General features: G+C 40.1%; 1 protein-coding gene across 1 annotated transcript; it reads left to right on the forward strand.

The window, feature by feature from the left end:
• The first annotated feature begins 2,602 nt into the window (after positions 1-2,602).
• plvapa (plasmalemma vesicle associated protein a) lies at positions 2,603-12,103 on the forward strand. The gene is made up of 6 exons (XM_041803175.1): positions 2,603-3,344; positions 5,404-5,473; positions 5,614-6,329; positions 8,753-10,154; positions 10,454-10,511; positions 11,758-12,103. The coding sequence occupies exons 1-6, from the start codon at positions 2,946-2,948 to the stop codon at positions 11,789-11,791; spliced, it is 2,679 nt and encodes an 892-aa protein (XP_041659109.1). The 5' UTR covers positions 2,603-2,945; the 3' UTR covers positions 11,792-12,103.
• Positions 12,104-12,603: the final 500 nt, after the last annotated feature.

Raw genomic sequence — 12,603 nt, forward strand, 5'->3', positions numbered from 1 at the left:
CTATCCAAATAGTTGCTACAGGCTTGGCCATCAACAGTTCCTCTATGAATTACTGCTTCCTGTTAAAATGAGGCCTGGCATGCTCACAATGCCAGGAAAAAGTAGTGACTGTTACTGTCAGCTTCTTGTATTTCTTTTCAAATGAAGAGGTTCAGTGTGAGAGTGTTTGTCCTGCGAGACAGAGGGCAGCTCACCAACGTCATCGAGTTGGACTGAGACCCGCCGCTTCAAAGAGACACTGACAGAAAACGTCAGTGAGGACAAGAGCCATTGTCCTCGTGGCCTGCTGTGCACAGGAAGAAGCTGCTCGTGATCCCATAAAAAATGTTTCTGGGACGTTTATGGACAGGCATCTGGAGACACAGCCTGATCAGGTCTGGCCTGAATGTTTGCATGATAGAAATCTGACAGCATTGTCAATATCAGCTTCACTAATCTAATACAAATGCAGACTTCTTGGTTTGAAAGTGTTTAAGTTTTTTATTGACAAGGCAAAAATACATACACATGTAGGTCTGATCAGCTTAATGTGAGAAATAACAGCTAGGTTAGTTGCTATCAAGGAAGTTTATTCAGTAATTTAGCATACAGTGTTGGCTCATTTTATAAAGACTGCTTAGTCAACCGTTGCTAAGAACAGAATATTTGGCTTAGAAATAAATCTTATCAAATCAATCAATATATTTCCAAATCAATATTTTGTGTCAAATTATTGATTTGCATCTGTGTAAGAAGCAGAATAATACAGCGAGATTGTCTGACCCATTCATTAAAATGATCCTTTACTTGCTGCCCACTGAGTTTCACAGTTGAGTTGTGAGGATCATTAAAGGCCATGAGGTATGTATTATGCATTGTTGGCATTGTAATTTCCTGTAGCTCACATGTACAGAGCACGGGTCTATTAAAGGTGGCATTACTGTTTGGGGTGTGGTGACTGTGGGTCATGTGGTAGGATATGTAAGTTATCATTCAGGCACTGGGGCACTGAAGGCAGTGATGCACAACGCCTAAAGTATTAGCCCCCTTAAATGTTCTCTCTCTTTGATTGATTTTATAAATCAATCATGGTCAATATAACTTGTCATTTTTGACAAAACATTTCTAATGTCAAAGTATAAACAGATTTCTGCAAAGTAATGTCAGTTAAATTTAAAAAAAAAAGGAAAATAAGGGATTGCATTAAGATTCACCCCCTTTAAAGAGAATGGCCAACCAGTTGGTGCTAGTAGTCTTACAATTAGTGAAATGGGGATCACCATAAAGATTCATGTGTCTGGACAGTCCAGTCACTGATTAATCAGTATTCCTGGCTACCATTACATCATGAAGACAAAAGAACACCAAGCAATTCAGAGAAAAGGTCACTGAAAATATAAGACAGGGGATGGATAAAAATGCAAGCGTGGCAAAGAGAAAGCCACTGCTGAAGAAAGCTCACATTAAATCTCAACTAGGGTTGGACAAAAAGCATGTGAGCGACTCCATGGTCAAGTGGAAGAAAGTTCTTTGATCTGATGAGACCAAAATGGAGCTTTTTGGCCATCAGATAAGACGCTTTGTTTGGTAGACACTAAACACTGCACCTCACTACAAACACAACATCTCCAATGTGAAGCATGGTGGTGGCAACATCATGCTGTGGGGGTGCTTCTCGGCAGCTGGCCCTGGAAGGCTTGTGCAAGAGAACTATGGCTTGGGAGAAGATTTATTTTCCAGCAAGACAATGACCCGAAGCATACAGTGAAAGCTACACAGAAATGGTTTAGAGACGAGGTGAATGTTCCGGAGTAGCCGAGTCAAAGCCAAGACCTCAATCCAATTGAGAACTTCTCTCTGGACTTGAAAAGGGCCGTTCCGATTACACACAACTATGAAGCACAACATTTTTGTGATTCTGTATGTCTGTGCCCAGTTTGTTGTCAGATAGTGAGCATATTAAAGAGCTGCACCTGTGTTAGTGATGAGTTAAAGACTATGGGACATAGAGAAGGCTGTAGAATGGCGGTAGAGTCAATAAATTCAAAGAAAGATGGACTACAGCTACGTTCAATTTAATAACCCATAAGAGGAACAAGAATTAAGCAGGTAATGCAGAGATGTAACAAGTTAGTTTCAACAGTAATGTTACCCTCACTGACTAGTACACTGTCTTATGGTCCCTCAGAAATCCACCACAAAAGTTAATCTTTTTCACCATAATTTTGGCTCATTCCAGACAAAAATTCCCAGGCATGCTGTATATCTTAGAGATCCCCAATGGAATGAATGGACTTGCCTCTGTAACCATATGTAAGTGGAAATGGGAGGTCAGGGTCAGGGGGACTGGAGCCTATCTCAGCTGTCATTGGGTGAGAGGTGGGGCACACCCTGGACAAGTCCACTAAAACCATGATAAATGATAGTAAAACATAATTAGATGATAAAAATGTCTAGCTGTTAAGCCCAAAACCAAAGCAAAGAGGCTTAATGTGCTAAAGGTTTGTGTGTGATGATAAACTCCACATAAGGAAGGGCAGCCAACCCAGCAGGGAGATAGCTTTCCAGGGGAGGGGACTGAGGCCAGGGTAACTTCCCATCATAGGAAGTGTGTGGCCAGAAGAGTTTTAAAATTCCTCTCCGTGTTTACATCTCTCACAAAATCTGATCAATTCTCATGCAATCATCACTACAGAGAGGAAACATCTGGCCTGTTAAACATTAGGCTTTGTTAGAGAAAGAGACACAGGCGTTCCAGGAGACGAACTCTGAAATCTGCTGGTTTGTCTAAAATACTTCTGCTTTGTCTTATCTCTTGGATCTGTTGGCTTGCAGAGCATCCAGAGGAAAGTTTTTGTCCTCGGATTCAGACATGAACTCTGTTTGAACCTGACTGACTCCTAGTTGTCCTCAAGTGTTGTACTGTACCCTAAGCCTCCTCTGTCTCAGAGCCTCAATCAGCACCCATGTACAGCAGCGGATACTCCCAAGTCTCCAAGTACAGCCCGGAGGCCAGAAAGAGGATGGTGCACCACCGCTCTAAAGGAAAGAGCTGCGGCTACTACATGCGCATCGTCTTCTTCTTCTCTTCGCTCATCCAGTCTCTGATCATCGTCAGCCTGGTGCTCTTTCTCATCTATGGGAAGAAACAAGACTCTGCGTCCACTTCACGTATCCAGGACCTGGAGGAGAGCTTCAGCCGACTGTCCATCGAGAATGTGGCCCTTAGGCAGCAGAGGAAGAACCTGACCACCTTTCTCAATACCACCCTGACTGAAAAAGCACGCAACGACTGGGACCTGGCCAGGCTGCGAGACTACACCAACATCTCAGTGATCCTGATCCAAGATATGGATAGAAGGCTGGTGAGAAACCATGATTTTCTCTTATAAATCGAATGAAAAATGTAAATGCTTAACCCTTTCAATAGTCACATAAGATCAAAGTGTGATGTATTTGTGCCATCATAATTTGGTAAAAGTCAGGACAGCACAGCAGATGTTGACTTATCTGAAGCTCAGATGTTGTATTTTTGTATCTTGACCATGCCAAGAGTTGAAACATTGAAGTAATTATTTCAGAGGAGAATGTGTTCCTTAACAGCTCATGCCTGATATTACCAACTACTTTTCAATCGAATGATGACAAAACACCACAGTGACATGAGCTATGAAGGTGTGAAGATAGAATAAAGGAGCATTTTGTAAATTACCTGGAATTCATAAGTCTACTACAAATTTGCAACATTTTTTGATATGATTTCCCTGCTCTTTAATGAAAACTTATACCGTCAGACACAGACAAACAGCTTGTCTCATTACAAGACAACATGCAGCGTGTCATATCCTCCTGAGACCTGGCATGTACAAATAAGGACACTGTTACGTACATGTTGGCTTACCTACAATATAGAAATAAATTATGCAATTAGAATTTTTGAGAAATTTGTCCAGAATTCTCCTAAAAGTTAAAGTAATTTGCTTTCAATATCTAAAGAATTTACTTTGAAAGTTTAAGGAAAATGTAGGTTATAAATAACAGTAAATCAATAAATCAATTAAAAAAATACAAATTTTGGAAATTTTGTTTTAATCTATTGATTCATTTTGGAGCATTTTAATGTTTTTTTTTAGATAATTTGGTGAATTTTATGTCTTTATTTGAGAGAGGATGACAGGATAGGATCAGAAACAGGGATGAGAGAGTGGGGGAGAGACATGCAGGATAGGAACCACAGGCTGGACTTGAGCCCAGGAAGCCTGTGTACATGGGGTGTGGCCTAACCACTTGGCCATCAGCACCCCAGGGATTTGTGGGATCTAACAGAATTTTTTTGGTAATGTCTTGGAAATTTTGGGAGATGTTATGTGAGTAACTCTGTTCATTTTAAAGAGAATTTTCTAAAACCTCCAGAACTTTTTGTGGAAGTTTAGTTCATACCTGGCCTTTTTAACTGAGCGGCCCCTTCGCAACCAGTCAAAACACATTCAAAGTATATATTTTTTAAAAAGTAAAAAAGCTAGTTTGAACTGATAAAAAAAAAAACTGCTCGCTGTTGGTGCAATATACATTCTTGTTCTACAGATCATTTATTTTATTTGTCCCATGCCTTTTTACAACACAGTAATTCATCATTTCATTGTTTTAATATGTATAGGGTTTTTTCCTAACTAGGGTTTGCTTGAGAAAAAGACATTTGAGGTTTTTTGAAGGGCTTGAATTTTGCTCATGAAGCCAGGCGTGGATAATCAGAACCAATTTTAATGCTCTTTTATTAACTCTTGGCCCCTTATTCACAACCAAACTGCACGTCTTTATCATTCAAAGTGATTTTACACACGTGCCTCATATTTCATGTACATTTGTAATGACTCTTTTGTGACCCCATAGACCTCAATCAAGACTTTTAAAATGTTTTCATGACTAACGTGCAAGCCTTCAATTATTTAATGTCTTTATTGTACATAAATCTACATTTTCTGAGGTAACAAAGCTCTAAACTTTAAGCTGGAATGCCTCATTAAAAACTAACCCATTTAAAATATGGCAATCCATCTTTATATATTTATACTCAAGGCTCAAGCAAGAAAGCGTTTAAATTGTGTAAAAGTACCATCCTATGTTTTATTAAAACAGAAAACAAAAAACATGGTGAAGCCAATGTATTTTTTAAAAAAACTATTTTTTAAATTATTTGCATGCACTTAAAAAAAGAGAGAAATATATTGATGAAACAAATCTGATGCTTTAGTAAAAGAGACAAGAACACAGATTATTTTTATTGTGTCTCTATTTATGTCCTTTCAATAAACAGATTGCCCCTTGCTTTTATGTCTAAGGAACATAATGGTTGTTTCTAGTGTCCTGAAACATTAGGACAAATCACTCGAAAGTTAATGTCATTTCTTCTTCTTTTATCATCAGATGCAGTGCACGGGAGAGCTGATGACTTCCAAGGCCCAACTGCGCTTTAACGGGCCCTGCCAACAGCAATGTAAGTGTGACATCTCTTTAATGCAAAGCTAAACATCATCACATGAATGAAACATGGTGATATAACATGAGTTATGTCCTCCAGTGCAGATGAAAATGTGCTTTTTGTTGTCTTGAACTTCTCTTCCTTTTCTCTCTCAGCCTTTCCTAACACGTGTAACTGTGGACTACTGATGGACCAGATGATAGCCAAGCTGGAGCTTGTGCAGTCAAACTTCACTCAAACAGTACAGAGGATGAAGATGAACCTGGAACAGACTGCCAGAGAGAGAGACAACTTAAACCTGGAGGCCATCCGTCTGAGGAGAGACAAATCCACGCATGATAAGGAGGTGGCGCTCTTTAAACAGAAATGCAAAGATGACTTCGCAGAGTCCCTTCAGGGTGTCTCCAGCGTCTCCTCCGCTTTCCTAGCAAAGATCGACTCCCTCTTCCCCACGCACATCGCCTTCCAGCTCACCTGTCCCAAACAGAGAGAACACCTGGAGCAGATCCGCACCAACTGCTCCAGCCTGTCAAGAGAGGTGGAGGACAGGTTCCAGCGTTACCTGAACAGCGTGGGAGACCAGGTGTCCAACATCCAGTCTGAGAGCAGCCGCCTGAAAGCAGAGAACTGGAGACTGACTGAAGACTACCGCTGGTGCAGCCAGAACCGCACAGGCCTGATCCAACAGCACCGACAGAACCAGGAGAAGCTACAGCTGAAGCACGATCAGGACAAGGAGAAACTCCTGATGGACAAGATGAAGCTGAATGGAGATATTGAAGTCCTGGAAAACAACGTCAGATATAAAACTAAAGAGGTTGAGCACCTTGTTGAGCAAATCAGGCATCTCAATATGACCTGCGTGCCTAGGGTAAGGCTATAGGCTTTTTAGATCCTTTGTATTATCTTTATTCATCCTTTAATTACAAAAAGTATGTCTGGACAGCTTCACTCTGAAAGATTTTGACCTTTTCTACTTTGAATGATCTTGCAAAATATACATTAGCGAATGCTAATGTAACTACACTAGCTATGAAGGTAGTGAGGCAGGTCTTTAGCTACGTTGCCTGTGTAACTTTTGTAGCTAACCTTGCTTTGTTCACTTTATCCTTAGCTACATTAGCTGCCTTAAAGCGTTTAGACAGTTTGGGTGGCTTTATCAAACATCTAGATTTTACAGGTCATATTTTTCACTTTTAACCTTTGGCATCCTAATCTTAACCCTAAGTTTAATTGGAGTTTACTATGAATGTTTTAGCCTGTTTCTGTCATGACAGGGGTGGTGTCTTACAGTTGTGGTCTGCAAGAAAGGGGAATTGAGAGCTGTGGTCTGCAGCCAGACTGTCTTTGACTAGCTTGGCCCTCTAGACCAGGTTAAAGCAGGACTTAAAAAATGAAAAAAGCTGACTCCTCACAATACCCTTGTCACTAGCATCAAGCTGTGCTGATTTGTAAATGCTTTGAAATATACTCCATCTTGCTTATGTATAACCATTTAAAAATATGTGTTACTATAGATTACTCTGGCTTAACATAGATGTGTGCATTATGGCTATGCTGTAGGCAATCATAAGCAGTGTATGATTATGTACTGTATAGTACTGCAGGGTTCTACAATTACAGGTTAAGATACTTTTGGGCTCCAAAATGAGACAAAAGATACCCAGGAGGCTACTGATTCAACATACCTGCACTGATATAACAAATACAACAACATAGCTATAAAACAGAATAATAGTGCCTACCTGTGCTTTAAGCAGTACAAGAGTCAAGATTAAGTAAATTTTTTGATGTTGAGGCCACAGTCAGGTCAGCGGCTATTTGCAGATTGGTTGGCAGCCCTTGATGGTGGCTTTTTCTTTTTTTTTTTTTTGACAAAAGTGATTATGATTTCTCAAAACTGAAAAATATTATAAAGGGAAAAAAACAGCCTATGTTGAGAACAGCATTTTTCAGACAAACCATAAAAAAATAATGCATGTGACTTTTAGGTGGCCCCAGTGGCTATAGTGAAAAAATCATCTGTTTGCATTCACACATACAGTTCATGCATATTCTTGGATAAGTTTACAGGGTTTTTTTTTTTTTTTGCGTATGTCTAAGTAGGTTTAATAAAAAAAAGAAATGCTGCCTCAATGATGTAAAAATAAGTCCACCTCTGCTGCCTAATCTCACTTAAAAAAGCACAGTCAGCCCAGTGGACCAGGCAAAAGTCATCTGCATATTATTTTATCAGACATGTGACTTTTCACTTTTCTCTTATTTTCCTTTACAATCCATAACAAGTTCTTATTTCCATGGTTATGTTCATGCTAAAATCATCCATTTAGTGAAGATCCTTATTTTCTTTCAAAATAAAAGCAGGTCTGTAACCAAACAGGAAGTAAATTACAGTTTAAAACAGTATGAAATCAAGAATAAAATGAAAACAGTTTAAATTCAAAATAGTAGAATTTAAGAGAAAGAGAGAGAGATTAATCGTGATTGACTGTGCGACCTGGTTTAAATTCCAAGTAGTGCTGTCAAAAGATTAAAATTTTTAATCAGATTAATCACAGGGTTGCTGTGGATTAATTTCGATTAATCATGATTCAATATCATTCATTTTTAATCTATATTAATCGCGTTTCATTTTGCATTAGCAAACAGATTCAAGAAAGAAGGGAATATATATGCTTATTCCATAAAGCTGGAAGTGCTTCGGTAAAAGAAAACTCCTCCCACCAGAATGTACATAATACTTTATGTCAGTCGACCCTCCGTCTTGTTTTTGTTTTGTACTCAAATTTCCCATCGAGAGGGCCAACATGCTGTTTAGCGTCTTCCATATCGAGTTGGTTGGTCACTACCGGATCAACGGCCCATTTGCGCATGTGCGGCGGCATGCTCGACGGTATCCCTACTTGGACAAAATGCCTGAAATGCATTGCCAGAGACATTTCAGGGATTTTGAGCCACTCTGTGCTGTAGATGGGTCAATTGCATTAAAATTTTTAATCAGATTAATCATGATGATGGAATAATCTGCATTAACACATTAATTTGACAGCCCTAATTCCAAGATTAACTGAGATTTTTAAAAAAATGGTATCATTGATAACCCTACTATTAACTATACACTATGACATGTAATGACCACCATGCCTTTGTTCACATCAATCGGTACAAAATGCTAGCCTTGTGTTCAATGATGCTTATGCTTATTTTGTGTCACACCAAAATAGTTCTGACTTGAAAATAAAAACAATATTTTTTAAGTATTTCAATTTTAACGTTGCTTTTATTTGATTTCAGGCCGGGTTTGGAGGATATCCTGGAGGCCTCCCTCGTACTTTTGGGTCGGATGGGTTGGGTGGTGGATCCAGCTCTACCTCTTCTGGTTTTGGTCACTTTAATAGGCAAGGGTCAGGGTCAAGTACAGGCTTTGGTTTTTCTGGGTTTGGGTCCAATAAACCTACATCAACTGGGATTGGCTCTTCTGGCTCATCCCCCTTTGGGTCTAGTGGCTCCACTGGGTTTGGATCCAATAAGCCATCAAGTGGTTCTGGCTCCTCTAGCTCTTCTGGGTCCTTCTTTGGGTCCAATAAGCCATCAAGTGGTTCTGGCTCCTCTAGCTCTTCTGGCTCCTCCTTCTTTGGGTCCAATAAACCATCAAGTGGTTCTGGCTCCTCTAGCTCCTCTGGCTCTTCCTTCTTTGGGTCAAGTACTTCTACTGGTGTTGGATCCAATAAACCGTCAAGCGGTTCTGGCTCCTCTAGCTCCTCTGGCTCTTCCCTCTTTGGGTCAAGTAGTTCCACTGGTGTTGGATCCAATAAACCATCAAGTGGTTCTGGCTCCTCAAGCTCTTCTGGGTCTTCTTTCTTTGGGTCAAGTAGTTCTACTGGTGTGGGATCAAATAAACCGTCAAGTGGTTCTGGTTCCTCGAGCTCCTCTGGCTCTTCCTTCTTTGGTTCAAGTAGTTCTACTGGTGTTGGATCCAATAAACCGTCAAGTGGTTCTGGCTCCTCTAGCTCCTCTGGCTCTTCCCTCTTTGGGTCAAGTAGTTCTACTGGTGTTGGATCCAATAAACCGTCAAGTGGTTCTGGCTCCTCTAGCTCCTCTGGCTCTTCCCTCTTTGGGTCAAGTAGTTCTACTGGTGTTGGATCCAATAAACCGTCAAGTGGTTCTGGCTCCTCTAGCTCCTCTGGCTCTTCCCTCTTTGGGTCAAGTAGTTCCACTGGTGTTGGATCCAATAAACCGTCGAGCGGGTCTGGTTCCTCGAGCTCCCTTGGCTCTTCCTTCTTTGGGTCAAGTAGTTCTACTGGTGTTGGATCTAGTAAACCATCAAGTGGTTCTGGCTTCTCAAGTAGCTCCAGTGGTTTTGGACTCAATAAGCCATCAAGTGGTTTTGGCTCTTCTAGCTCCTCTAGCTCTTCGGGCTCATCCCTCCTTGGGTCAAGTAGTTCTTTGGGGTCAAATAAGCCAGCAACAACTGTGAAAAGCTCAGGCCTAGGGTCATCGTCCTCAGGGTCATCTGGATCAACAAGCAGTTCATCCAGTAAAACCAGTTCATCCAGCTCTGGCCTGGGTTGGTTCGGGTTTGGGGGCAGTAGCTCAGGACAAAGTAAAACAGGAAGTGGAACAGGGAAAACTACGTCAAGTGGAAGTGGATCATCATTTGGATCGGGGAGAACCAGCAGTTTTGGAGGTGGCACAGGTAACAATAAATATCATACATTTCTGTGATGAGTTCAGATGTTTGTATGGTGTTATATTTTGCTTTTATTTGCCCAGGTTTTGAAGCAATCCTTCTCTGAAAGTTCACTGAAAGTTCAAGTTTTTGGAAGAGGCATTGACATTTCAGTAAAAATCATGATTTTTCCAGGATAACGTAAAAGGGTGACTGAATGCTTTAAACTGACCAGCAGGATTCTGGTCGTGTAGGGTGTATAAGCAATTTGATTGATGGATTCACGGCTATGTTCTAACAAATCTCTGTTTTCTTTTTTTTAACAGTCAATGTTGCTCAGCACCTCAGTGATCTGCAACGCCTCATCAACCCAAATACCCCTGCGTGAGTCGAACTTTAATTTTTAGCTTTGATTGCAGAGATGATATGAAAAGTACTGGTAAAAATGCCAAGGCCCATTGAGTCTCTGAGACTACTGTACATCAACGAGTATGGTTTTTCTCAAAGTTTCTGCCTGTTGAAAGAAAGTCTTCGTGTCTCGGGTACTAATTGTCACCAAGTGCTTGCTTAGGAATAATATACACTCTCTGTAAATAACATGAAAGAAAGTGCTGTTTAGGACAGTTAATAAAATGTCCTTTTCTTGGCCCTTTATGAATAACAAATTGATTGATGAATTATGAACACTGACATCAGTCCTTATCTTAACAACTAGATTTCCAAACCCTGACTCACTATGGACCTTTTCACACAGCCTGTTCAGTATGCTCCCACCCCTGCCCTAATAGCAAAAGAGGCATGCTACTCACTGGATGCCGGTGCTAAAGATATACTCCTGTTCATCTATTCAAGCAGTAGTCTTTGCAGTGCACATTTTGGACACAGAAAGTCAAGAAGGGTTGACCCCCCCCCGATCCTATTTTCTACTTGTGTTGAGATGGGCGAGGAACAGGAAAAGAGGGAGAGAACAAGGCATCAGGAGCGTCTTGACAGGGATATTTCCTTCACTTTCCTCCTGAAGCTTGTTAGCTAACTTTACAAAGTAGAGGTAGTTGGACATTAGTAATATCCATGTCTGTGTGAAATGTCCTATGTTACGACTCGTGTCAACATAGAGAAAAAACTGCTTGGCTCAAAGCTGTTGAAGGCTCGTCAATACAAAACTGTCACACTACCATTTGTCCACATTCAAAATAAAGGTGCTCTACTATTACAAAGGGATGCCTGAAATTCACAGGGCAGAAGATTCCTTTTTAAAGGATGTAGTGTGGATAGTAAGTGATTCATGCTGTTAACCACTGACTAATGCTAGTAAACGACAAGCAGATGTAGGAACCAGATGTTTTTAGGAGACAGATCTGCATTTATTAGTGATTTTAGACAGTATGATTGGCTGTATGTAGTGGTGGGGTGCTAGAGCGGAATCCAGCTATCACTGGTTGAGAGGTGGGATAGTAGAAAAAATGTAAAATAACGAGAGAAATTTTCAATTTAAATGATTGTAGCATCAGGCTACAACATAACAGAATTGAAAAAAATGAAGGGTCAAAATACTATTTTGAATGCAATATATGCTAAATTTTTCCCTTACTCTCTTTTGTCTTTCTCTCTGTCTGTCTTTATTTTCCAGGGAGAAACAGGATCTCTCCAGGATGTTGGGTTAATTGTGTTGACTAGAAAAACCCACACATTCATGAGCTTTATCTGCTGCATCTCTCACACGACTAAATCAAGCCCCTCATACTGAGTTCACACATTATTTACCATCAGATGTGGCATATGTTATACACTTTGACAGCCTATACTACAGTATGCATTTAGGAAAATGATTTACTTAAGCACTTTTGAATGTAAAATGTGAATTTTGTGCAGTTATGATTTGTTTTTTTGTATGCAAATGTGTATGAATAAGCACACTTTGTATTTTTTTCATTGTAGATACATAAAAATAAAAGCTTTGTTCAAATGTAAGCAAATCATCTGAGCCTGTCTCCTCTTTATAAACAAAGCTATTTAAGATATTACACGATTCAGATCACCAGGAAATAACTGTTTGTCCCCATGTGCGTCACCTATTGTGTGGCTAATTGTCTACAAATGACTTCGCATCCCCCCCATGATCTTTCATGTGCAGCTTACTGGCAGCACAATTTAATCCTTCTAGCATGTTTATGTTTACCTGCCAACCTGTCAGCAGGCCACCGAGGCAGATGGGAGAAACCTTTGGAAGCATTCGAGTATGTGCTGTTGTGGAAAACAATGTCCCACCACTTAAGATGTAATACAAAAAGGTATTGAAAGAATTTATTGCTCATTTTCACATGTTTCTTGGCATCTAATTTCACTCCTCTTGTATGATGTATTATGTAATTAAAATTACATAAAGTCACTTTAATCTTAACCAGAAAACCCTCCAGCCAAAACAGAGCAGCATAACAAAAATGGCTATGAGAACAGACAAACATCCTGTAACTGC

This window comes from Cheilinus undulatus, linkage group 13 (genome assembly GCF_018320785.1).
Source record: "Cheilinus undulatus linkage group 13, ASM1832078v1, whole genome shotgun sequence".
Taxonomy (NCBI): Eukaryota; Metazoa; Chordata; class Actinopteri; order Labriformes; family Labridae; genus Cheilinus; species Cheilinus undulatus.

What these genes read in the sequence shown, in the direction of transcription:
- plvapa (XM_041803175.1), top strand. Translation starts at nt 2,946, where the DNA reads ATGTACAGCAGCGGATACTCCCAAGTCTCCAAGTACAGCCCGGAGGCC. An exon ending in CGGGCCCTGCCAACAGCAAT is followed by an intron (nt 5,474 to 5,613) that starts GTAAGTGTGACA and finishes TTTCTCTCTCAG; the next exon opens with CCTTTCCTAACACGTGTAAC. An exon ending in ATATGACCTGCGTGCCTAGG is followed by an intron (nt 6,330 to 8,752) that starts GTAAGGCTATAG and finishes ATTTGATTTCAG; the next exon opens with GCCGGGTTTGGAGGATATCC.